This window comes from Acinonyx jubatus, chromosome X, assembly GCF_027475565.1.
Source record: "Acinonyx jubatus isolate Ajub_Pintada_27869175 chromosome X, VMU_Ajub_asm_v1.0, whole genome shotgun sequence".
Taxonomy (NCBI): domain Eukaryota; kingdom Metazoa; phylum Chordata; class Mammalia; order Carnivora; family Felidae; genus Acinonyx; species Acinonyx jubatus.
The window spans coordinates 34743451-34769931 of NC_069389.1; the positions used below are offsets into that span (position 1 = coordinate 34743451).

Consider the following 26481-nt stretch of genomic DNA (forward strand, 5'->3'; position numbering starts at 1 on the left):
AGATTCTCTCTTCCTCTCTCCCTCTGCCCCTCTCCCCCGTTCACTCTCTCTCTCAAAAATAAAACAAAATAAAATAAAATAAAATAAAATAAAATAAAATAAAAATAGAAGGAGCCTGGGCTCCTGATGACTGTAGAGCTGCCTGAACACCCCCAGATTGCCCACTGCTGGACTCTTTCTAGAAAAGAGAATAAACTCCACATTTGTGTAAGCCAGTATAGTCAGGTTTCTGTTATTGGCACTTGAATTTGATTGCCACCTCATTTCAGCTCCAGTGCTCACTGCCCAAGTCTCCTCAGGGCTGGTCCAGGGTCAGGGATTCTGAGCAGGAGTAGGATCTGCATTCGGCACGTGGCTTCCACAAGCGGGGTGGGTTTCGTCAGCTAATCCTTAAGACCCTTCTGGCCACTGGTGTTTCCTCACTTTGACAGTTGAGAAAACTGGTCTCAGAGGCTCTTCCCCTTCGCTCGTGGCAGAGCTGGGGCCAAGGCCCCGCACACTTGTTCCCCCGAAGCCTGAAAACCCAGCATCAGGGCAGCGTCGGGCGCCTCTGAGGGCACCAGCAGCGGTTTTTCTGAGGCAGTTTTATTGTCCCAAAGGTCTCTAGTGGACGCTGGCGAAGGTCTGGCACGTCGAGGCTGCTCGTCGTCCTTTCTTGGCCCTCTCTGCTGGACTCACTTCCTTCCATTCCTAGTATATTCGGAGGGGAGTTCTATGCGCGACCTGTTTTTCCCTTCAGGGCCCAGGGCCTACCCCCCCCACCCCACCCCCCGCCCCCATCTCCCCTCCATCTGCCCTGGGGGCCTTGAAGAGGTGAGGTGCAGCCTCTGACAGCCCCGTAGAGAGCCTGCCCTTGGCAAAATGGCTTCCTGAGCACTGGAGAAAGAGCGAGCAGACGCAGGGCTGGAGCACAGGCTACAGGCTCAGGCCGCCTCTGATAGCCCTTCTGCGTCCCTGACTCCCCTCGGAAAACGTGACCCACCAGGCCTTCCTGAGGAGCCCCCCCACGCCTCCCCCTTCACAGGCTCCCAGGCGGAAGAGATGGAAAGCAGACCCTCCTGAATGTTTAACTTCAGCAGAGATGATAATAACTTTCCCATGGATGCAACTGTATCCTTTCCCTGTGTTCCTTCGGGGATCCCGAAACTCCAGACGGTTCTCATTTGCAGCTCGTTCCTGAGGAGGCCTCATTTCCTCGCCACACACCCCTGATGTGGTCAGGGTCTCCCTCCCACTGCCCGGGCGGGGCAGGGTGGGGGTGGGGGCTTCCCTGAGTTTTTCTCTAATGGCTGCCCCCCCCCCCCCCACCTCGCCTTTGTCTGGCCTGGCCTCACCAGACCCCTCTCTTGGCCTCTGCCCTTTCCCTAACCCTTGGCCCCCAACGCCTCAGGCCTTTCAGTTTCTGATCCCCACGCCCACGATCAGTGGTCAGGGCTGGGCTGTTCCCCAGGCAGAAGGGCCCTTTCTAGAAGCTTCTCCCACTCAGCCTGATAGGTACGTTGAATGACTCCAGGGGTCATCACTCGCCCTGTATCCTACGTGAGTGGCGCCTCCTGGAGTTATCAGACAAAGCCCTCTGTTGGTAGATCCCTAAGGGGAGAGCTGTTTCAGAGCCCTTTCGAAGCCAGGCCCTCTCCTCACTTTGATCTCATCAGGAAGCCCAGAGGAGCTGAGAAGAGGAAAGGAAAGAATAACACACCCTCACGTTTGCATAGTGCTTGTCAGTTTGTTGTGGGGTGTGTGTGTGTGTGTGTGTGTGTGTTCTAACACTTTCACATTTTTGGCATCTCTCAAGCTTCAAAACACCCCCGTGGGGGCACAGAGCAGGGGGTTGTTCTTGGCATTTGACCAAACAGATGAGGATGTTAGAGCCAGATCAGGACCACTTAGGTTGTGGTTCTGCCCAAGTCCGATTTCAGGGATCAGAAAGAAGGAGGGGAGGAAACTGGGGGCGGCCAGGCCGTAGGTTAGTGGTGAGGTGTGTGGCGGGGGGGCTGAGGGCGTGGGGAGTAGCCAGATGGCCGGCTCCAAGCGTCCCGTTCCACCATCTGCACATGGGAGAGTCTTGCCTGAGTCCCATAACCTCTCTGTGCCTCGGTTTCCTCATCTGTAAAATGGGGATTGGGATAGTAGAGCTGTGGGCTAATAAAGAAAAAGTGTCAGGAACTGTGCCAGGCACGGAGAAAATGCTAGTATCTCTGTTGTTGGTAAGAGATGCAGGGGGAGCCAAACGAAAGGTCACTGAGACTTGCCTTCTCCCTCCCGCCCCCCCCCCCCCCCCCCCACCGCCCCAGCCCTGTCTCCACAACTCAGCCTCTGAGATCTCTGAGGACAAGTAAGCCCAGTGGATGTTACCGCTCTGGCCTCTGCATCTGGCTGCCACTTCTCGTTTTCCACGCCAACGTCTGAGGTCACGGCCCGGTGGTTTCTACGCCCCCTCCCTGTTGGCAGCGGTCTGGGCCTGGCTTCGGCTTGGGGATCCCAGGATCCCGGCTTGCCCTCAAAGGCTGGTCCTTCTGGGCGGTTCTTTTGTCTCAGGCTGGACCAGGGATAAATAGGTGTGATTAGAAGATCAAAGCACTTTACCACAGGTTTGGCCGGAGGGGGCCCTTTGATCTGCCCAGCCCAGCCCAGCCCAGCCGCCCCCCATCACTCCCACTAGCCCAGGAGTCCTGGCAACTCTGAAATCTCCCCGCTTTCATTCCTGTCTTATCAAGCCGCTGCCTCTCAGCTCCCCGCACCGGGGGAGTCTTGGCTGTTGATGAGGAGCTGGGTTTTCCCTCCAGGTTGTTTACTAAATCACCAGTTCGAAGCCGAAGCCAGCGCTGCCCGCTGCAGCGGGGCCTGCAAAACCCCGATGGTTTCATTTTGAGCCTCAGTTGCAAAACCTGAAATCTTGATATGCTTGTAAATGATGGGCTGGTGAATCACGCCTGCCTCTCCGGGTATCTAATTAGATGCAGGTCCTGCCTGGTCTCCCAGAACTTGGCCCAGTGAAGGGAGGGATCGTTATGAGTATTCTTTCTTTTTCCTTTGAAAAGGATAGAAAATTCCTGGAACTTCTTATCGTGGTGAACCTGTGGAATTTTCCTTAAAATCTGAGGGATGGCTTCCACTGACTGTGGCGTAACGATGGCTCAGGAGGTACCCTCCGCCATTCTGGGGGCACCTCCTCAGGGTATTCAGGCTGCCGGGACCCCACCCTAGAAGGGAGGTGTGTGCCTTCGGGCACATTCCGGGACTGGCCACCAACACAGACCAATGGGGCTGTACCAGGAGAAGTGAACGTGGATTGGGCGTATGAGATGGGGGCGGGGGTGTAAGAATTATCTTTTTGGGAAAATGTTTATTTATTTCCGAGAGAGACACAGAGAGAGCACGGATGGGGGAGGGGCAGAGACTCACCAACTGTGAGATCATGACCTGAGCTGAAGTCAGACGCTTAACTGACTGAGCCACCCAGGCGCTCACCTCTAGACAACTCTGTGGTAGGCTGAATAATGCCCCCAACCTCCCGACATGAACATATCCTTGTTCCTCGAACCTGTGAATATGTTTGGCCACCGTCCGTGGTGAAAGGGACTTTGCAGGTGTAATTAAATTAAGGATTTTCAGTTGGCGAGATTACCCTAGATGATCTGGGTGGGCCCGGTGTAATCACAGGGGACCTTATAGAGGGCACAGGAGGGGCAGTCACATAAAGAGATGTGACAATGGAAACAGAGGTCACGGGGATGTGCCTGCTGGCTCTGAAGATGGAGATAGGAGCCAAGAGCCAAAGAATGCAGGTAGCTTCTGGAAGCTAGAAAAAAACCAAGCAGATTCTCCCCTGAAATCTCCTGAAGGAATGTAGTTCTGCTGACACTTTGATTTTAGATATCTGACCTCCGGGACTGTAAGAGAATAAACTTGTGTGGTCGTAAGGCAGTGAGTGTGCGGAGATTCCTCCAGCAGCAATAGGAAACTAATACAATTCTTTTTTTTTTTTTTATGTTTATTTATTTTTGAGAGAAAGAGACAGAGACAGAGAGAGACAGAGCGCGACAAAGGACGGGCAAAGAGAGAGGGAGACCCAGAATCCGAAGCAGGCTCCAGGCTCCGAGCTGTCAGCACAGAGCCCGATGTGGGGCTCGAACTCATGGACTGCGAGATCATGACCTGAGCCGAAGTCGCACGCTCAACCGACGGAGCCACCCAGGCGCCCCGGAAACGGACACACTTTTGAAGGTGGATCCAGCTCCAGAGCTCCCTGGGGTGTGGAGGCAGGCCACACGGAGCCTGCGGCCAGGCCTCCCTCTGCCCTGTCCTGCTCCCCTCTTCCCTCCCACACAGCTGGCATATATTTATTATAAGGCTTTATTATGAACAATTTCAAACAGACACAAAAGTAGTAAGAATAATATAATGATCTCCCACAGTCCCATCGCCCAGCTTGGAGAAGCAGAGCTCGTGCCCTGCAGACTTTCCCAGTCTAGATGGGGAGTTCAGGTGGTGCACACATCTCTGAGGCCAAGAGGACACCAGGCAGCCAACCCCACGTCAGCAAGCGTGGGACCAAGGATGCAGAGAAGCAGACTTGGAGAAAGGCAGGAAAGGGGGGGGAGCCAACCAGAAGACAAGGAACCAATGGGACAGACCATGTCACAAGAGGGTGGGTCCTAGGGTCACGGGCAAACTTGTCTAAAGGCTTCGGGGTCTAAGGCAGGAGGCAGGTGATGTGAAAAAGGACATTGTCAGGTAGCACTTGAAGAGACTGCCACTTGTCTTTGTTTCTTTTTCTTTTCTTTCTTTCTTTCTTTTTTAATAGGCTCGTACACCTGACGTGATGTTTGAACTCAGGACCCAGAGATCAAAGAGTGGCTTGCTCTATGGACTGAGCCAGGCAGAGGCCCCACCTGCCTTTGTTTTATTCCACTGTCTTTCTTTGTTTTTTTTTTTAAAGTTTATTTATTTATTTGGAGAAGGGGGGGGGAGAGCTCATTAGCAGGGGAGGGACAGAGAGAGAGAGAGGGAGAGAATCCCAAGCAGGCTCTGGGCTGTCACAGAGCCCAACGTGGGGCTCAATCTCACGAACCACCAGATCATGACCTGAGCCAAGGTCAAGAGTCAGATGCTCAACCGACTGAACCACCCAGGCGCCCCTATTCCATTGTCTTTCTATTGTTTGTTTGTTTGCTTGTTTAAATAGGCCCCACCTGCTTCTACATGACTAATAATAATTAGCTGTGGTGCCAGCTGCTGAGCTAAGCACTTCCTGCAGGTGATCTCACCTATCCGCTCAACTACCCTGGGAGGCACATACTATTTTTATCACCACTGCACTGAGACTCTGTGAAGGGAAGCCACTTGGCCAAGGTCCCTGGATGGTGCATTAGTTTCCTGGGGCCGCTGTAACAGAGGGCCACACACCGGGTGGCTTCCGACCACGGAAATAGACCGTCTCTCAGTTCCGGAGGGCAGCAGCCTGAAATTGAGGTGTCGGCCAGAGCTGCGCTCCCTCGGAAGCTTCTAGGGGAGGGTCGTTCCGTGTGTCTTCCAGGTTCTGGTGGCCCCAGGTGCCTTGGCTTGTGGCTGCCTCTCTCCAATCTCTGCCTCTGCCTTCACGTGGTCTTTTCTCTCCCTGCGTCTCTTACAAAGACACTTGTCATTGGATCCAGGGGCCACTGGGCTCATCCGGGATGATCTTCTCTCGAGATTCTTACCTTCATTACATCTGCAAACACACTATTTCCAAATAAGCTCAGATTCCCAGGTTCCAGGGGTTAGGATGTAGACATAGCTTTTTGGAGGCCACCATTCAACCTGCTACAGATGGGAAGACAGGGCTCTGTTGTCCGTGGAATGTGATGCAACCTCTCCAGGAAGAGCTGGACTGGTAGGAACCTCTTTGTGCTCGTTTTACAATGTGCCACAAGTCTGTTGACCCTCCTCCCTTTGAAAGGTGGCGTCACCGCCTCTCCTCTCAAATCTGGGTAGGCTTGTGACTCGTTTGTCACCAAAAGAATGTCGCGAAGTGGTGCTGTGTGATTTCCAGTGGCGATCAGAGAAAGGGGATGCAACATAGGGAGCTCCGAGCTGGCCTGTGAGCCGTCCGACTGGCCTGAGGCCGCCATACTGGAAGGAAGCCCAGGCCGGTGGAGAAGTCCTATGGAGCCGTTCTGATCAACAGCTGTAGCTCCAGATAACTCTAGCCCCCAGCCATCCAGTCACCCCCAGCCATGGAGTCTTCCCAGCTGAGGCACCAGAACTAATGGAGCAGAGACAAACTGTCCCTGCTGTCCCCTGTGAATTCCTGACTCATAGTATCTGAGGATAATAAGGGGCACCTGGGTGGCTCAGTCAGTTAAGTGTCCAACTCCTGGTTTTGGCCCCGATCATGATTTCATGGTTTGTGGGATCGAGCCAGCATCAGGCTCTGTGCTGACGGCACAGAGCCTGCTTGGGATTCATTCTCTCCCTCTCCCTGCCCCTCCCCGCTCCTGCTAGTTTGTGCATGCATGAGTTCTCCCTTTCAAGATGATAGACAGATAGAGGAATCCGAGGATAATAAAATGGCTGTTTTACGCCTCTACATTTTGGGGAGTTTTGTCACACAGCAATAGGAATCAGGACACCCCTCCTTGCCTGGAGAAAAGCCCCAAGTCGGGGCGGGGGGAGGGTTAGCTGTTCCTGAGAAATAGGTCTGATTAAGAGAGAGACAAAGAAAACATATTCTGTCTGAACAACCCCCTACCCCAATTCCCAGTGGTTCTGTGATGAGAGGTGAGGAGAGGTGGGGTCAGCGGGGGGCCGGTGGAACCAGCTTCTCTGGGCATGAGAAGCCATCCCAGCCACCGGTCTCTCCAGCCCCAGCCCGGACAGGGCTCCTGGACGTGGGGGCCCAGGTGCCATTACAACTTCCCAGGCCACTTCCGTCCCCAGGTCCTGGCCACCTGACTGACCAGCCCCCGGGGGGCCCAGCCTACCCTACGCTGGGGGACTGGCTCCGACTCCAGTCCCGGCTCCACCAGGGCCCCGGGGTCTGTCTGCAGTCCTGGGTGCTGCTTACAGCGCCAGCCCCTTCATTTGCTGGATTGGATCTTTGGATTTTGTCATTTGCTATGCGGAGGTTTTCTTTCTGACTAATTTGCTTACCAGGTTTAATTCTTCAATCATGTTTTCATTTTCAGAGATTTCAGGGTAATTATGAACTCTGAATAAATCCATCTGAGGCACCGAAGTGCTCTTAGCTCAACTCTGCTAGGGCCTGCCATTCCCCTACCCTTGAGATTCGGTGTGGATAGGACCGCTCTTGCCCACGCACCACCCCCCCTCCCAGCTCCTGCAATTGAAAACAGCTGGGCCTCTAGGAGCCAAGGTCAGGATTCGAGAAAAAACCACAACTGAAAACCACAACTGGGGGTGGGGAGAGATGGAATCGGGCCCGGTGCTTGAGCGAGGCTCCAGAACCTTCGAGGATGCTTCCACTCTCCACCCACCTCACCCAGGCTGCTCCCCGGGGCCCCAGGTGGGGCCGCCCCCAGCACTGCCGGCTGAACATTTGTCTGGGTGGGGTGCAGGAGTACCTAGGAGAGGCCCAGACACAGAGGCCAGAGGCTGGGGCTCCGGTTCCAGCCCCGCAGCCCCGGAGCGGTGGGGCCATGGGCAAAGTTTCGGAGCCCTCTGGAGTCAACTAGAAATACATTGAGGATGACAAGGACGGCGTCCGTTCCGTCCACTTTGCAAGCTTGTCACAGAGGAGCTGATGGGTGTGTGTGGTGGTGAGGTATTTTCCAAGCTGTATCATATGCCACAGTTGAGAGGTGGGTAGTGTTGTGAAACAGTCTCTTGGTCATATCAGTAGGGCCGCACTGGCAGCCTGGGGCGATGGGACACCAGAGCAACTGATATAGGGGCAGGAAATGCCACCAGGCTCCTAGATGTCTTGACTCCGTTTCTCAACCAGTGCGTCCTGGCTCCTGGGTGTAATTTGCATATCCGTAGCAAACCTACAGCCAGCCCCGGGGTGGGTGGGTGGGTGGTGGCAGTGTGCCCACTAATGGGAACCAGGGTCAGTGGATGAGGCTTAGCTAATTTACATGCAGCCAATCCCAGCCAAGGTGGGAACAGCAAAGCTGCTGGGGGGAACCTGCCACAGGAAGGGAATTCTCCACCGTGGAGTGTAACCCCTGAGCATCGGGAACTTGGTGGCACTCCCTCCGTGTTTGGGGGCCCTAGACTTGCCCCGACAAGAATCCCGTGCTGGGTCCCATCTACTTGTGTCAGTCCTTAACTAAGGGCTACTCCCAGGGAAGGGCATTAATTCCCACACCCCCGGCCTGCCACAGGGGCCGGCAAAGCAGCTTTGGCGACCGGTAGAAGCCCCCGGGTGAAGAAATTCATGGATTGCCATTTGAAAGTTGGGCCTAGGGGCTCCTGGGTGGTTCAGTTGGTTGAGCTTCGGACTCTTGGTGTCAGCTCAGGTCACGATCAAACGGTTTCCTGAGTCTGAGTCCTGCATCGGACTCTGTGCTGATGGCATGGAGGCTGCTTGGGAGTCTCTCTCTCCCCACCCCACCCCCCACTCTCTCTCTCTGCCCCTCCCCTACTCACACTGTCTCTGTCTTTCTCAAAATAAACTTTAAATACATAAATAAATATAAAGAGCGCAGGATCTGGGGCGGTAAGTACACTTGTTTCTGCTGCACACGCTTATGAGACCGATACCGGACTATCTTGGATACCTGCCTAGAGGCCAAGGAATCATGGCCTCTGACCTCTACCCCCAAGGAATGTGCGTGTGTGTTGTGTGTGCACCAACAGGAAGGTTTAATCTAGATAGAATACATACTTTTATGTTGGATAACCCTGGGTAATGATGTATGACCCTATAATGAATGTAATTTGCAAAGGTTACCTCTGGTTAGTTTCTATGCCAAGCCAGTGGGGTGAACTGGATGTATAACATAGTTCACCGTGGTCCTGGACCCCTGTAGCTTTGGTGGCCTCCCTAATGGGGCCTGGAGGACTTCAGTGCCTCTTGCTAATTTTAGACTCATATTCTGGGCACGGCTAGGATGAGGGTGTTTTGAGTCAGGCTTCTTGGTTTCACTGTATCACTGAAACCAGTGATAGCCAACTTCAATAGGAAAGTATTTCTGGAAGGTACGAGATCGTTTAGACTTGTGGGAAGGTAGCAGGACTCCTATCTAAGAACACTCTGGGTGGTGGTCGGGGGAGGGGATCTGACTTGTTAGCACGTCCCCTCCCCCAGCCTCTGCAGGACACTTTCACTGCTGACCCTCGATGTTGCCACCATGGTGTCATTGTCCCTGCCTCTTTATTATGTTCCCTGAGATTCAAAGCCTTGGGGCCCCTTGGCTGCTGCGGTTGGGGGAGCTTTCAGGGAGAGGAGCTCAGCTATGAGCTTCTGTAAATGGGAGGCAAGCCATGTGTTTCCCCAGTATTACCCAAACCGGGGAACGCCTCCCAAATGGGAGAGATGCTTGTCCTTGGTACGAGGTTAGGTAAAAATTCCAGCAGGGGGGTGGAGAGGGAGATGGGATTTATTCTTATGAGTCCTGACGTGTTTGCTAAGCATTGGGCCAGACTAATGGAGACACTGGGTAGACTGGATGTCAGGCTGGATGTGGGGTAGGTGCCCTTGACCAGGGATCCCTGAGGGCACCAAGAGGAACCAGGGGGACAGAAGCAGGAAGACTAAAGGACGCTGGGTGTTCTGCTTACCTGTTACCACATAATAAACCACTCCAGAACAGTGGTGTAAAAGCCATAACGATCAATTACACTGTTCACAAATCAGGGGCTTGACTGGGCTCGGCCAGGCAGTTCTCGATTAGGGGTCTCTTAGGTTGCAGTGACATGGTGGCCAGGGCTAGAGTGATCAAAGACTTCTTCACTCACAGGTCTGATTCTTGGGCTGGAAAGACCCCCACAGCTTGGGATGGGCCCACTGGGGTTCTTTGGGCCTCCTTCTCTAGTTCTTCGGCATCAATTCAGGGCTTCCAAGAAAGAGAACCAGACAGAAACTGTATTGCCTTTTATGGCCCAGTCTCGGAGATCATGTAGTATCACTTTCGCCATATTCTATTCATTCCATGGGAGTCTGGAAGGCCAGCCCATATTCCAGAGGAAGGGGTTAGATCCCTCCACATTTTGATAGGAGGACAGTCAAAGAATTTGGGGACATACTTTAAGGCCACCACAGTGGGCTAGGAGATGGCAAGCAGGCGCTTGGCTTGATTGTTTGATTGGACCAGCACATTTTTCTTTCTCCATTTTCTAACTTGGCTGCTTGTGTCCCATGATGCAGAAGGACCCTGGCTCAAATTCCCGGCAGCATGTTGGTAACTAACAGGATTGCACCTCATGGGCTGGACCCACGACTCTAGTTAATCCTGCTTCATCATTATGCCAAGAGAGCTCATTCCAACTGAAATTTGACTATTGGTTTTTAATTTTGGTGCCATTTTTCATGCTGATGGCTCTTCTGGCTGACAGTGAATTACCCTGGGTGCAAATTAAATACAATAGAATTGCTAATCAGGCCATTAGAATACGCTGACAGGAGGAAATCTACAAGTTGTCAGACCTGGGTGGGCTCTCCCCTTGCCTCTGGGGCAGAATTCACTTGACTTCGAATGGACCTGTACAGAGGACCCATTCCAATCTTGGAAACGGACACCTGCAGTCCGCTGGAGGGACTGCGAAGGGCCTGCGATCCTACTCTGGTTCAGCTGGTTCCCTCCGCAGGAAAAAATCTCATCCTGGAAGCACACAGGGTCCCTGGGGATTGCTATCTAATGTTCCGTCCACTCTTCCCAGGCGAAGAAGTGTCACGATCCAATTCTCCGCCACTTCCTATGGGTGCCACTAGTGACGTCAAATAGTGTGGTTCTGTAAATCAGGAGGCGTTAGGCCTTCAGAGAAGACAGAATGCGGTCTTCAAGGGCGAAGATGTAAGCCCGGAAGCTGTGCAGTGATTTCAGACGGGGAGGGGAGGAGCACTGGGGATGATTTACAAGCGACAGCAGAAGCCCACCGAATCAATAATAGCTAAAGCTTACTGAAAGCTGCTGGCCACTCGAAATGCTTGCAACATTTCCTGTTCACCCCAGTCTTCTGCGCTATGGATTGTTATCGCCACCCCCATTTAATGGATAGTAATCTTTAAGTTATGTCACTTTCCCACGGTCACCCAACAAGTGAGCCACAGGGCCAGGGTTATTAGATTGGGTTCAGTTGCCAGAGGAAGGGGGGGAAATATTGGCTTCGGTAAGATAGATTTTCTCTTTCTTCCTTCCTTTTTTCCTTCTTTCCTTCCTTCCTTCCTTCCCTCCTTCGCTTCACACCCAGCTCGGAGTGCAATGTGGGGCTTGAACTCACAACCCTGAGATCCCTGAGATCAAGACATGAGCTGAGATCAAGAGTCAGATGCTTAATCAACTGAGCCACCCAGGGCATGCCTCTTTCTTTCTTTCTTTCTTTCTTTCTTTCTTTCTTTTAACTATCCAGAACCAAGCTTTACCCAATGACATATTTCCTTCCTTCCTTCTTTCCTTCTTTCCTTCCTTCCTTCCTTCTTTTCTTTCTTTCTTTCTTTCTTTCTTTCTTTCTTTCTTTCTTTCTTTCTTTCATAAACTCTAGGCCCAACTTGGGGCTTGAACTCACAAACCCGAGATCAAGAGTCACAGGCTCCACCAACTGAGCCAGCCAGACTCTGGTACGGCAGCTTCATTAGCAACAGCCACCCAAGTTCTTTCTCTCTTGTCATTCTGCCTTCTGCAACATATGGTCTCTGCCTTGGGTTGCCAGATAAAATACAGGATAAATTAAAATACGGGATAAATTAAAATACAGGCTAAATTGTAATTTCAGATAAACAGTGAATAATTTCATAGTACAAGGATGTCCTGTGCCATATTAAAGCATTAAATAAAACAGTAAAGTGAAAGTAGCAAAACACTTTAATTGAATAAAAATTAATTAAAATGAAAATATTTTACTTTTTGATGTTTACTTATTTTTGAGAGAGAGAGAGAGAGTGGGGAAGTGGCAGGGAGAGAGGGAGAGACAGGATCCCAAGCAGGCTCCCAGGCTCTGCACTGTCAGCGTGGAGCCCGGTGTGGGGCTTGAACCTACGAACCGCGAGATCATGACCTGCACTGAAGTCGGACACTTAAGCGACTGAGCCACCCAGGTGCCCCCAAAATAAAATATTTTCATTTGCTCAATCTGAAAACTCTATCTCCACCTCATGGTTCAAGATGGCTGCTTGTGTGCCAGCTTTCAGGACCACGCTTCAGGCAGCAGAAGGAAGGAGGTTGGGGCTCAGTCGATAGAACCATGCGACTCCATGAGTTTGAGCCCCACACTGGGCATAGAGCCTACTTACAAAAAAAGAAAAAAAAGAAGAAGGAAGGAGGATCAAAGAAGGACTTCCCTCCCTTTAAAGACACTTCATGGAAGTCATACACCAAATTACTGTTCACCTCACATTGGCCACACAAGGCTTTTATTCTGGGCAGCCAAGGGCCCAGCTGACAATCAGAACTTCTGCATGAAGAGTGGATATTAGGGGTCAACTCAGCATCTGCCACAGCTAGGATTTAAACCCGAGTCAGGGGGCGCCTGCGTGGCTCAGTCCGTTGCCAGCGTCCCACACTTGACTTCAGCTCAGGTCATGATCTCAGGGTCTGTGGGCTTGAGCTCCGCTTGGGGCTCTGCAGTGCCAGTGCTGAATCTGCTTGGGATTCTCTCTACCCTCTCTCTCAAAATAAGTAAATAAACTTTAAACAATGGAAAACCCCCAAGGAGGAATGGCTCCCGAGTCTTGGGGCTTAATCACCCTGCTGTGTTGACTCTTCTGCATTTCATGAAAGGGTGGGGCCGACATCGTGTGTTTTCCTGCACACCCCTTTTGGATCCTTTTTACCGTTGCTAGGTGCCTCTTCTCTGACTTCTGTGCTTTTGCTGCTAACAGCCAGCACATGACATAATACCCTTCAGAGGCCAGCCCTTGGACCACTGGAGCCGCTCTGCCCACACCTGCCATTTGGATGGCACGTAGCCAGTGACCTGCTGTGCCGGGAGTCTGCCAGCCTAGCCCCCTCGCCTGGAAGTGGGGCCAACACCAACATGTAATTTACATGCCAGAGCCCCAGGCAGGGTCAGGCCTGTCCGAGTGTGCGTCCTGCCCTTGCTCGGCTGCTTCCGTTTTTGTGTCCTGCTTTTTCCCCGGCTCCCTTAACTGGTCTCTCCCGGAAGCGCCGCCTTCATAAATCACTTGCACACAAACCCTTGCCGCAGTGTCTTCGTGGCCTAAGATAAGGGTTTGCCCTGAAAATATAAATAGGAGGTGGGACAGCACTTTGGAAGACAACGCAGTTCTCTTGTCACATGCCCCTTCGTGACGAAGAGGCCAAAGTGACTCGCAAAGCCCTTGAGTTTGAATTAGGTCACACCCAGCCTCGCTGGCAAATCCCCAGCTGTGACAACGTGCACGAAGTGGGGCATTTAATAAGTATTCCAGTCTTCCTCCAAGCTGTAGGTTTTAAAAGAGAATGCGTGCTTGTCAGGGTTTGGCCAGGACAGCAGACAGCACTCTGTGTTTCAAATGGGCACGGATTTCATTCTGGAGATCGGGCGCTCATAAAACAGTGGGAAGAGCTGGAAGGGCCAAGGTTTCGGAAAGCCGACACCAGCTCTCAGATTTCCTCCAAACTTCAGAGCATCAGAAAGTACAGTGGGTTGCACACGGGCCTGTAAGACCAAGGTAGGTGATTCTCAGGGAAGTGTCTGGGGGTTGCCACGAAGCTTTCCCCTTGCTGTACCCTTCCTGTCTGCCTGCTGGTTTTGGAGAAGGGATAATAATGATGGCTTCTGGCCTCCCTTTGGCCTTCCAGGTCTCGTGTGTTTGTAAATTTGCTCACTCGCTAAAATGTGTTCCTGATCCCCAAATCAAGAAGCACGGTATGTCAGGGGCGCCTGGGTGGCTCAGTCGGTTAAGCGTCCGACTTCAGCTCAGGTCACCATCTCGCGGTCCACGAGTTCGAGCCCCGCGTCGGGCTCTGGGCTGATGGCTCAGAGCCTGGAGCTTGCTTCCGAGTCTGTGTCTCCCTCTCTCTCTGCCCCTCCCCCGTTCATGCTCTGTCTCTCTCTGTCTCAAAAATAAATAAACGTTAAAAAAAAAAAAAAAAGAAGCACGGTATGTTCACAGTTATTCGCGGACTTGTACAGACCGGTGAAAAAAACCTTGGGTCTCCTGCTGCACCTTTTCCTAGCTGAGGTTGAACAAGGTGATGCTCTGCCTTCTCGTTTCAGCTCTCATACTGTAAACAAGTGTCTTTTTGGTGTTTTTAGAGCCATGGTTTTCACAGTTTTGTGCTTTCTGTTGGTGGCTTTGCTGTATATAACGGCCCCCAAGTGTAGTGCTGAAGAGGTTGTGATGTGCCTTATGGAGAAGATACGTGTGTTGGGTAAGCTTCATTCAGGCTGGATTTATAGGGGTGCTGGCCATTAGGGAATCAATGGTATATTTTAAACAAGGTGTCTTTAAACAGAAACATACATCGGGGTGCCTGTGTGGCTCAGTCGGTTGAGCTCGGTCAGTTGGGATTCTTTCTCGCCTCTCTCTGACCCTCCCCCACTCACACTTTCTCTCTCTCTCAACATAAATAAATAAACTTAAAAAAAAAACCACACACACCCAGAAACATACATAAAACAAGGCCGTGCATTGATCAGTTCTCAAAAATGTCTTGTTCAAAGGCTCCCCAGAACCTAAACGTGTGTTTCCACTGGGAGCAATGGGTCAGTATCCACTAACTCAGCGTTCACGGCGACTTGATAGAACATAGCTACCATGAGTCATGATAGATTAGTGGCAGAATCTAACTGGTAACCCATTTGGCATGGAAGGATGGAAAATGTAATTCCCATGCCTCCTGACGCTACCATACTTGGGAGAGCCTAGAAGGGGGAAGAGGGTTGCCCACAGACGATCCAGGACGGCATGTTAAACCATTTAATGCTTAAAAAAAAAATTTTTTTTAACAGTTGCCTCAGGGTTTACAGTAATTAATTAGTGTCTACCTTCAAATAACATTATACCATTTCACGTGTAAAGGCTTTATTCAGAGCTTACTACCGATTCCTCAGCCCCATCGTACGTTTTATTTTTATATATGCCGTAAACGCACAAGGCATTGCTGTTATCAGCATAGAAGACTGACTCTAGACAGTTATCTTTCAGAGCAACCCCCCCCAATTAAATGAATTTTTATTTACCTTCATTAGTTCCATTTCTAGCCCTCTTCATTTATTTGTGCAGATCCAAATGTCTGTCTGATACCATATTCCTTCAGCCTATAGCATTTCTTATGGTGCATTTCTGCTGGCAATGAGTTCTCACTTTCTCCTTTGAGAACGTATTTCTGTGTATGTAGGGGTGTGTGCAACTTATTTATTTTTTTAAAATTTATGTATTTCAATTCAATGTATGTGTATATTTAAGTGGCAGTATATTATTTGCATTTCTTTTGCTCCCAGCTTTGTTGAGGTCTTCTTGATAAGTAAAATAGTAAGATGGGGCACCCGGGTGGCTCAGACGGTTAAGCGTCTGACTCATGATCTCAGCTCAGGTCTTAATCCCATGGCTGTGAGTTCAAGCCCCACGTTGGGCTCCACACTGGGCATGAAGCCTACTTAAAAAAAAGAAAAGAAAGAAAAGAAAAGAAAATAGTAAGATGAAGTGTAACATAATGAGGGGGCACCTGGGTGGCTCGGTCCCTTAAGCGACTGACTCTTGATTTCGGATCAGGTCGGGATCTCATGGTTCATGAGTTCAAGCCCTGAACTGGGCTCTGTCTTGACAGCATGGAGCCTGCTTGGGATTCTCTCTCCTTCTCTCTCTGCCCCTGCACAGCTCACTCTCTCTCTTTCTCTCTCTCTCTCAAAAATAAATAAACATTTAAAAGTGTACAACATGATGAATTGAATATACATATACATTATGAAAGGATTCCTCCCATCAAGTTTATTAACACATCCATCACCTCACATATTCACCTTTATTGCATTTCTTTTTTAAAAAATGTTTTTAATGTTTATTTATTTTTGAGGGAGGGAGGGGGAGAGAGAGAGAGAGAGAGAGAGAATGTGAGCAGGGGAGGGGCAGAGAGGGGGAGACAGGGAATCCCAAGCAGGCTCCAGGCTCTAAGCTGTCAGCACAGAGTCCAATGTGGGGCTCGAACTCGCAAACCATGAGATCATGACCTGAGCCGAAGTCAGACAATTCGCTGATGGAGCCACTCAGGTGCCCCACCTTTACTGTGTTTCTTAAAAATCAAAATACCAAATCTGAAACAAGTAATTTTTAAAAATCCTTTTGTTAATTATCTCTCTTTTATTAAAAAAAAACAACAACATTTTTTAAAGTAATCTCTACACCCAGTGTGGCGCTCGAACTCACAACTCCAAGCTCAAGAGTCAGATGCTCTACCAACTGAGGCAGCCTGGTACCCCACCTTTAAAATGTATTTTTGCTGGGTATAGAATTTTGGGCAAACATATTCTTTTTTTTTTTTTTTTTTTTTTTGTCTTAAACCACTTTAAAGATGGCATTTTGTCTTTTGCCTTGCATGGTTTCTGATGAGAAGTCAGCCATAATTCCTATCTTTGTTGCAAGGCACATCATGTGTCTTTTTTCTCCGGCTGCCTTTATAATTTTCTCTTTGACTTAGGTTTCCAGCAGCTTAAATATGCTATGCCTAGTGTTTTTTGTTTGTTTGTTTGTTTGTGTTTTAATCTTGCTTAGTATTTTCTAAACTTCTTGGGTCTGTGGTTTGGTTTGTGGCATTAATTTTGGAAAGTTCTCAGCCATTATTTCTTCAAATATTTCTCCTGCCCTATTCTCTCTCTTCTCCTGGGTGTCCTGTTACATATATGTTAGACTTGGGGGCACCTGGGTGGCTCAGTCAGTTGGGAGTCAGACTTTGGCTCAGTCAGACTTTATGATCTCGTGGCTCGTGAGTTCGAGCCCCAGGTTGGGCTCTGTGCCGACAGCTCAGAGCCTGGAACCTGCTTCAGATTCTGTGTCTCCCTCTCTCTCTGCCCCTCCCCACTCATGCTCTGTCTCTCTCTCCCTCAAATATAAATAAACACATATGTTAGGCTGATATTATGTCTTTGATGTTCTGTTCTGGTTTTCTTCCCACTCTTGTTTTCTCTTAGTGCTTGAGTAATTTCCACTGACCTATCTTCAAATTTGCTGACTCTTTCTTCAGCTGTGTCATGTCTCCTGATGAGCCATCAGAGGCACATTAGTGTTTTTCTTTCTTTCTTTTTTTTTAAGTATACTTATTGATTTTGAGAGAGGAAGAAAATGCATGCACATATGCACACATGTGCATGAGCAAAAGAGGGGCAGAGAGAGAGGGAGAGAGAGAATCCCAAAGTATAAGAATCAATATGTTCAATTCCTGGTTTCTTTCAAGTCTCTGAAATGTGCATATATAACCAAACCAAGGTACTGGTCATTACTTGGAACTCAAGAGGGAACTCTCAGTCTCCATAAGACTAGCTGAGAAGCAGTGGTAAGTCGTATAAGTATTGATCAAACTTAATGTATTGCCTCTTGTTATCAACTGCATGGTGCCCTCCCAAAATTCATATGTGGAAACCGTAGCCCCCAATGTGACTGTATTTGGAGATAGGGCGTTTCAAGGGGTAATTCATTTTAAATGAGGCAAAAGGAGGGAGACTTAAGCTAATCAGACTGGTGTTCTTAGAAGAGGATGAGACACAAAGGAAGTGTGAACGCAGACGTAAGGATTGAGGTCACCAGTTACACCAGCTGTGTGTCCTACAATCCAACTCAATTGTGACAGTCCCTGGAGACAGTATCAGATCTCACAGGTTCAGGGCTCCACAGAACTGTCCCCTCCCCCATCTTCAGATGCCACTAACAAGGCCCGGGGTGTTACTTGTGCTTCTGGTCTACCGCCTATAGATTAGAGGTTTCAATCACTCCCTCTTTGGGTTCAATTAATTTGTTAGAGCCGCTCCCAGAGCACAGAGAGATGTTTTACGTACTAGTTTGTCAGTTAAAGTATACAAATCAACAGCCATTTGAAGGGAGACATAAGGTGAGATCCCAGACAAAGGCGCTTCTGTCCTTGTGGAGTTTGGGGTCCCAAACAGTGGCATGTGGGGCGCCTGGGTGGCTCAGCCGGTTACGCATCTGACTCCTGATCTCGGCTCGGGTCATAATCTCACGATTCCAGAGACTGAGCCCCGCATGGGGCTCTGCAGTGACAGCCCATAACCCTCTTTCCCCCTCTCTCTGCCCTTCCCCGGCTCGTGCTCTCTTTCTCAACATAAATAAATCTAAAAAGATAAGACAAAAACACTGGCATGTGATGTGTTCTCATTCACCAACCCGGAAGCTCTTGAAACCTGCTCAGCCGGTTAAACCCCCGACTCTTGGTTCTGGCTCAGGTCATGATCTCACAGTTTGTGACATGGAGCCCCGGGACAGGCTCCGTGCTGACAGCTCAGAGCCTGGAGCCTGCTTCCGATTCTGTGTCTCCCTCTCTCTCTGCCCCTTCCCCTCCCACCACTTTCAAAATAAATAAACTTGAAAAGAACTGGTTTACCCTCCAGCCGCTTTCCCCTCCCACAGGTTGGGGCTGAAGGGAAATGGAAAGTTCCAAGCCTCCAGTTACATCACTGGGTGTCCTGGCAACCAGCCCCCCTCCTTAAGTTGTGCTTAAAAGTCACCTCTTTGACATAAAAAAGGACTCCTGTATGGCTCTCATGACTTAGGAAGCTCCAACAATTTGGGGAGCTCTGTGCCAGAAATGGGGATGGAAATCAAACATTAGTTCTTAGTATAGATCCAAGTGCCACGAGAGGAAGGCTGGGTGTGGACACAGTGAGAGGGTGGCCACCTGCGAGCCCAGGACAGAGGCCTCAGGATAAACCCGCCGCCCCCCCCCCACCCCCACCCCCAGCCAGCAGTTGATTTTGGACTTCGCTCCAGAATTGTGAGAAAGCAAAGTTCTGCTGTTCAAGCTACCCAGCACACTGGCTCCGCGGGGGGGGGGGGGGGTGGGGGGGGTGGGGGGGGCAGGTGTGGCAGCTTCTTTTTTTCCCCCCCTCCAGCAAGCTTGGGGGAGGGAAGGGAAAGAACAAGAAAGCCACAGAGGTAGAGATGAAATGTACTAGAAACCGTTGTTTGCAGTTTTCGTTGAAGAGAATCAACCTGAGAGTCAATGCTCCCCGTAAGTAAAAAGCAGAGGAGAAGTAACCTGATTGTCTGTCGTCTGGTGCCCGCGCCTATCTTCTCATTTCATACATCTGGAAGGGAAAGGTAGTGAGGAAAGGAAGGGCAGAGCAGGGGCTTGCAGGAGTGCGGCGGCGCCGGTCAGTAGAAGCACACGGTGTGCAGGAAGGGTCTGCCGCTCTTCTCCTCGAACTCCTGCAACAGCTCGTCCAATTCGTCCTCCATGTCCTCGGTGTGCTGAATGCACTGGCACAGCTTGCAGATGAGGATCGCGCCCACGGTGGCCTCTTCGTCGTTGTCCTCGATGTCCACGTTGATCACGTGCACCGGCTGGCAGGTCACTTGCTCTCTGGAATTCATATCTTCCACCACCTGGTCGTACACACTCTCTTCGCAGGTGACAATCAGATCAAACACGTCCTGGCAGTTCTGGAACCTCTCCGGCCGGGGCTTGATCCTTTTGTTACGCTCCAACATATGTAACATGCCATTTTGCGTGTAGAGGTCTCTGTCCTTGCTGACGAGATCGTTGTACATCTGGTCATAGGTGGTTTGGAAATCGTAAACGTTGGGCTGGTCGGGTGTGGGGCCCGGGAGCTTCACGTGAGTTCCCGTTCCAAAGGACCGGACGCTGAATCCCCGTTTGCTGAGAAAGTAGTGGGCCTCCGTGCTCCGGTTCTGGTTGCTGGCACACACCACTGCCACCCGCAGCGGCACGGTAGACATAGCGGCGGCTCCCCTGGCTGCGACGCCCCCGTGCGGCCACTCCCACGCAACCACGGCCCTTGGGCACCAGCGAGATGGCCACGGCGACACCTGGAATGCGAGGCGCTGAGGTCACAACCTCTTCGACGTGCCACTGCGTCGTGACCCGCGCACGGCAGGGCCGTGCGCAAGGCGTGGGGGTGTGCCGGGCGCCCCCTCCGCCTCCCGCCCTGGCAGGTGTCCTAGCTTCTCAGAGATGATTCCCAGGGACTCGTGTCGCCCCGTGTTCACACCCCTTTGCAAAGTGACTTTGCAGTGGTCCTGCCCTCAGGAGGTAGAATTATTTTCTCTTGGCTGTAAGTCTGAGCTGGCCTTGACACTTTGGATAAGTAGAATGTGACTGCAGTGACGTGGGCGTGGGGGGAGGGGTCTAAGCTTAGGGCTCCGGAAGCTTTGTGTCTTCCGTGTTTGCTTAGGGGGATTTCAGGCACCGTGTGAGGAAGCCCAGGCTGTCTTGCGGAAGAGAGAGAGACCACGCGGAGGGGAACCAATGAGGAGAACCATGAGGAGACAGAGGTCCGAACATCCTACTGGCCCCCATACTTGAGCCACCCCACCTGAGGCTTCAGTTGTGTGGGCACTTGGGTTCTCTAGCTTCAGCCAACACCGTGGGGAGCAGGGTGATTCATGACACCCACCTCCCCTTGCCCCAAATTCCTGCCCCATAGAGTTGTGAGAAATAAACGGATGGTTGTTTTAGGCTCCTGGGCTCGGGGATGGTTTGTTATGCGGCGATAGCTAACTCCAAGGGCAGAGACTTCCAGCTGCTCCACGGTGTCCCTTCTCCTCTCTGTCCTCGTTCGATGGCTCACGTTTCAGCTAGATACATGGCCATCTGAGATGAAAATTACATTTGTCAACTTGCCCGGCAGCCAGATACAGCAACCACAACGGTGTGCTTCAGGCAAGGCGTGAGGGTCCAAATGTTTGAGGTTAAACTACGGAATCACGATGTACCCCTGAAACGAATATGTCAATTTCACCCCAATAACATTAAATACTTTTTAACGGTACAGGGCAATCGTGGAAAGACTGCCTTTAACCTCCTGGAAATCTACCGTTTTGAGCGCCTAGGAAAATACGTTGTGGTGAATCTTCTCATTGAAATACGATTCAAATCAAGACTTTGGGCCTTTTGACGTTGGGCATGGAATGCTCTCAGGTACTAACGCAGGGCTGCTACTTGGATCTCCACTGCCCGCTCCAGAGTTTATGGTCGTGAGCTCCCTATAGTACAAATTACAAAGATCTCCCTGCCGCATCCTGGCTCCAGATAAACAGTCCTTCCAACTACGGTGGAAAGTTGAGAGGTATGATTAAAAGTCTGGGTGAGAGTGACCAGTAGAGATGCCTGCCTGGAGCGCCTTGGGACACCTGGGTGGCTCAGTCGGTTAAGTGTCCAACTTCCACTCAGGTCATGATCTCGCTGTTTGTGAGTTCGAACCCTGCGTCGGGCTCTGTGCTGACAGCTGAGAGCCTGGAGCCTGCTTCTGATTCTGTGTGTCCCTTCTCTCTCTGCCCTCCGCCGCTCATGCTGTCTCTTTCTCTCAACAAAAAATAAACATTAAGGAAAACAAATCAGGAGCTCCTTATCCTGTTAGCCACTAGGCTTGTGCACTTGTCATTTCTTGATTCTGTTGCTTTCTCTCTCCCCATGGCTACTTCTCTGTGTTCAGCCTTTGTAATTTGTCGCCAGGGCTCCCCAAGCCTGCCTGCAGTCTGGTCCTCTCAAATCCATTGTCTTCTCTGCAGCCACAGTGATTTCTCTAGAGTGTATATCAGATTCATGACCCTGTGGTGTTTAAAATCCTAGCAATCAAATGGTGGCAAGTGTAGGAGTCGTTTGGTAGTAAGTGGCAAGCCTCATTCAGGCTCTGTGTGGTCAAGCACCACTTGTCTTTTCTGTATTTTTTAAAAATTCTTTTACATAGTTTATCGACAAGTTAGCTAACGTACAGAGTATACTTACTACCAAACGACTCCCACACTTGCTCTTTCCCGGCCCCTTCTTCTAGGCCAACACTTTGCTGCCTTTGAAGACTCAGCTTACTCATAAGGCTACCTCCTTCGTTGTGTTCAACGCATGCCCCTGTGGGTTACACCTGTCAGGCTGTTTTCTGATGGTTTGTCTTCCCCACAGGACAGTAAAGTGCTTGATGTAAGCGTAGCACCTGCAGCCAGGGCCCCGCCCCCAGGTCCTCCCCGCACTTTCCATTCCCCGCCATTTCCAGATTCCTCAAGAAAGCCGCTCCAGGAGCCCGAGGGCAGGCCCTCTAGAAAACAGACAGGTGTCGGGGACCGGGATGGCTCAGTCGGTTAAACGTCCGAGTGTTGATTTTGGCTCAGGTCGTGATCTCACGGTTCGGGAGTTCGAGCTTTGCATCGGTCTCTGCGCTGACAGTGCCGAGCTTGCTTGAGGTTCTCTCTCTCCTGTTCTCTCTCTACCCTTCCCCTGCTCACTTGCACTCTCTCTCTCAAAAATAAACACACACACACAAAAACCAGACAGGTACTGGTTATTCCAGCAAAACTCACTGAGGCCAGAGGTAGCTCAAAAACGGCAACAGTGTTTCTTAGTAAAAAAACAGGAAGTCTCCCTGACCTCCTTGCCCCTTCCAGAGCTTGATGGATGGTCCTCTTCCACGCCTCTCTCCGTTCTTATAATCATCTTGGCTCTTGCTGTGAGTTCCATGGGGACAGGACACTGGGCAACATGGTACCCCAGCAATCCCACAAGGCCCTGTGCCTACCCTGCCTGGATCCCTGTTGTCACAGGGATGGATGATAGAATGTTTTGTCCAGTAAGAGCAGAAGTCGCAAAGGCTGGGGCCAAGGTTGAAACAGTTCTCTGGGGACGAGGCAGAGGTCAGGGCAAGGACTAGTGCCTTAGCTGCGTCTCGAATGATTGCTTCAAACCTGGAGTCAGTTTGCTGCCCCTCCGTTAGCCACCAACTGGTTCCCTTAATGACTGATACCTTCTGAGGATGTCAAGTGTCTGTAGCTGTTATTAACGTTTTGTGGGGTGGCTTAGGGAAGAAAGGTGCTTCTCAGCTTCTCCCAGGAGAGCCCAGATGGTTCTGAACTTGGAGGAGAGTGAGATCAAAGAGAAGCTGATCAGAGCACCTGGGTGGCTCAGTCGGTTGAGCGTCCGACTTCAGCTCAGGCCGTGATCTCACGGTTCCTGAGTTCGAGCCCTGCATCGGGCTCTCTGCTGTCAGCTCAGAGCCTGGAGCCTGCTTCGGATTCTGTGTCTCCCTCTCTCTGCCCCTTGCCCCCTCACAATCTGCCTCTCTGTCTCTCAAGAATAAATAAACATTAAAAAAAGAAAGAGAGAGAGAGAGAGAGAGAGAGAGAGAGAGAGAGAGAGAGAGAAGCTGATCATCTGGGCCAGAGGGATGGGGTGTTTAAGGTTAGGGGAGAAGTCTCCAGTACAGAGGTGACTGGACTCTGAAAGTAGCCAGATGAGGACTGTGGGGGGCTCACTCATGTCCACTGTGGCACCTGTTTGAGCACTTGATATCTTTTTAAATCTTTCGTAGCTGCTTCTTCTTCTTCTTCTTCTTTTTTTTTTAACATCTGACTGTTACTCTCCTTCTGAAGCAAGAGGGCTCTCTGAGGACTGACTCACAGTAATTAAAATCACATGAGATTGGTCTAAAAAACCTGGAAAGTCATTATTAATTTACAGTGGGAAATCCAGTCATTTATTCGTTTATTTATTCCATGAATATTTATCGCGTGCTGACCTAAGCCAGGTTGGTCATGCATAACCCTAAAGTTCTTTCTGGAAAGTAGCATATCGTCTTCAGGCAGGAGACAAAAACCACACCGGTTATTTTAACAAGTTTTTAATGTATTTATTTGGGGGGGGGGGTGCCGAGAGAGAGGGAGAGAGGTAGAATACCAGGCAGGCTCCGCGCCGTCCGGGCAGAGCCCGATGCGGGGCTTGAACTCACAGTGAGATCATGACTTGAGCAGAAAAGTCTGACGCTTAACTGACTGAGCCACCCAGGTGCCCCCTAACAGACTTTAATATAGAGAACATTTAGCTAGGTATGATCGCCAAATGTTTAGCTGGGTATAGTCACCAAAGAACCAAAACAACCGAGACGGGAACTCCAAGGCATCATAGAGGTAGCAATCTCAGATAGCAGCGACCACTGGTGGGGGAACAAAGAGGAAACATGGAATTCTTGAAACCTACAAGCTGGGAGCGGGGAGGCACATGGGGCTGAAAACCGGATGCCCCAGGACAGCCCACCTGCTGGCCGGTGCGGGTGTCTGAGCTCCAAGGACGGGCCTCCCTGAGGTGGGACCCGGGTCCCTGAGGACGGATGCCGGCGGCTTCTGTGGGAGTCAGCAAAACCGGAAACTCGATTCAGTTGCTGCTGCAGGAAGGACATGCTGTGAAGAAACATGCAGGATGCCATTCACAGGATCCGGAAACTAACGGGAAGCCAACAGGAAGCCAGCAGACGCCGAAGGAAGAATTGAGTCCCTACTTCTTCCTCTAGCCGTCGGTCTTCCTCTCACACCTCCTGTGGGCCGAGCAGCTGGCTGAGCAGAAATGCGGTTTGTAGCGCCCCAGCCCCAGCATCGCAAAGACAGGTGGAGCTGAGACACCAGTATCTTCCTAACGGACACATCACCAAGGAAGTTTGAGGTGAGTGAGGGTGAGGTAACCCCCTCCCCCACATCCTCACTACCAGGTCCCCCAAAGGCAAGTCTCTGACCAAATTCTGTCGCACGCAGGGACGTTTCTGAAAGAAGCATTCATTAGCAACCAGGCGCAAAAAAACGTCTCTGCAACCCGATCTGTAGACCCGAAGTCCCAGCTCTCAGCCTAGCGCTTGCATAAAAGGCCCACTCAAGGCCGATGCAACATTCTAGAAGTATCGGGGAACCAGCAGTTCTTCAAGACGAAGAGGTCGCGCCACCTCTAAGGTGCAGGCGGCGTCCTCTGATAACCTCTTCAGGTATGGGTGGAGAGCGTCCCGAACGTATTTAAGTCAATCCGTAGATCCCGAAGACCTCGAATTTCACAAACAAGAGCCTATTTCTGGCACTTGTGGTGCTAATTAACAAGCCACCAACTTCATCAACGAAAGCCCGTTTCTGACTTTCGTTTTGCTCATTAGCAATACCTGGTCTTTAAAACAATTATTTTTTCAAGGTGTGGTTTTGAAAGAGAGAGAGAGAGAGACAGAGCGTGAGCGGGGGAGGGGCAGAGAGAGCCGGAGACACAGGATCCCAAGCAGGCTTGGGGTGGGGGAGGAGGGGGTCTGAGCTGTCAGCGCAGAGCCCGATGCGGGGCTGGAACTCACGAACCGTGAGATCATGACCTGAGCCAAGGTCGGACGCTTAACTGACTGAGCCACCCAGGCGCCCCTGTTTTGTTTTGTTTTGTTTTGTTTTTAATGTTATTGATTGGTTGATTATTTTTTGAAGTAGGCTCCACACCCAACGTGGGGCTTGAACTCACAACCCCGAGATCCAGAGTCACACACTCTACCGACTGAGCCAGCCAGGTGCCCCATTCGTTCGGTTTGTACCAGGCACCGCCAGGGTTTGGTGGCAGACCCAGGCTCAGTCGTCGCTCTGAAGAAGCTCGCAGCCCGGAGGCGAACGATAAATAGGTGATTGCAGTGTGAGCAAAGAGCTCACTCAGCTGTCAGCAGACCTCCCCCGTCGATTGAGTTTGCAGAGAAAATACAGGACGCCTAGTTCGGTTTGCATCTCAGATCAACAATGAATCGTTTTTCAGTATAAATAGTCCTATTTTGTTTGTCAAATCCGGCAGCCTTACTTCTAGGCAAAGGCAGAAGGAAAGCCAAACAGGGCAGACTTTGGCTTGGTGAGTGCGGGTCAGTCAAGGCGGGAGGGTGAGGTCGTTTTAGGTTCTGTGCTGGAATCATCCATTTCCGTCTACCTCGCTGGACAAGCGCAAGTGTTCTGGAGGTCAGGCAGTTTGCTGCCCCCGAGCAGCGCTGATCCCAAGCCACGAGTGGTCTCTCTGAGCTTCCTTTTTACCGCAGAGTAAAACCCTTCTGCCAGCACATTCATTCTCAAACAACCCCCCCAAGAAGCTGCTTATGTTTAGATTCCCATAATGGCAACACCATTTTGCTTCTCTCTTCTAAATAGGTCCCCTGGGGGACACCTGGCTGGCTCAGTCAGTAGGGCGTTCAGCTCTTAATCTCTGCTCAGGTCAGGATCTCAGGGTTCGTGGGTTCAAGCCCTGCATTGGGCTCTGCGTGGACAGTATGGGACCTGCTTGGGATTCTCTCTCTCACCTCTCTCTCTCTCTGCCCCACCCCACCTTGCATTCTCTCTCTCTCTTTCCAAATAAATAATCTTAAAAAAATATAGGTTCCCCAAATAGTATTTGTTTGCTCACAGCCTCCATTTTCTTCTTCTACTGGTAGCTGATC

The 26481-nt window shown here is 50.8% G+C and overlaps 1 protein-coding gene and 1 non-coding gene across 2 annotated transcripts; both read right to left on the reverse strand.

Annotated features, from left to right (window-relative positions):
• Window positions 1-19386: 19386 nt before the first annotated feature.
• LOC106985281 (RNA polymerase II subunit A C-terminal domain phosphatase SSU72-like) lies at window positions 19387-20089 on the reverse strand. Its single transcript, XM_053201932.1, has one exon. The coding sequence runs from the start codon at window positions 20009-20011 to the stop codon at window positions 19427-19429; it is 585 nt and encodes a 194-aa protein (XP_053057907.1). The 5' UTR covers window positions 20012-20089; the 3' UTR covers window positions 19387-19426.
• A 5418-nt stretch (window positions 20090-25507) lies between these two features.
• TRNAQ-CUG (transfer RNA glutamine (anticodon CUG)) lies at window positions 25508-25580 on the reverse strand. Its single transcript has one exon. It is a non-coding gene; the product is annotated as a tRNA-Gln (tRNA).
• Between the last annotated feature and the right edge of the window lie 901 nt (window positions 25581-26481).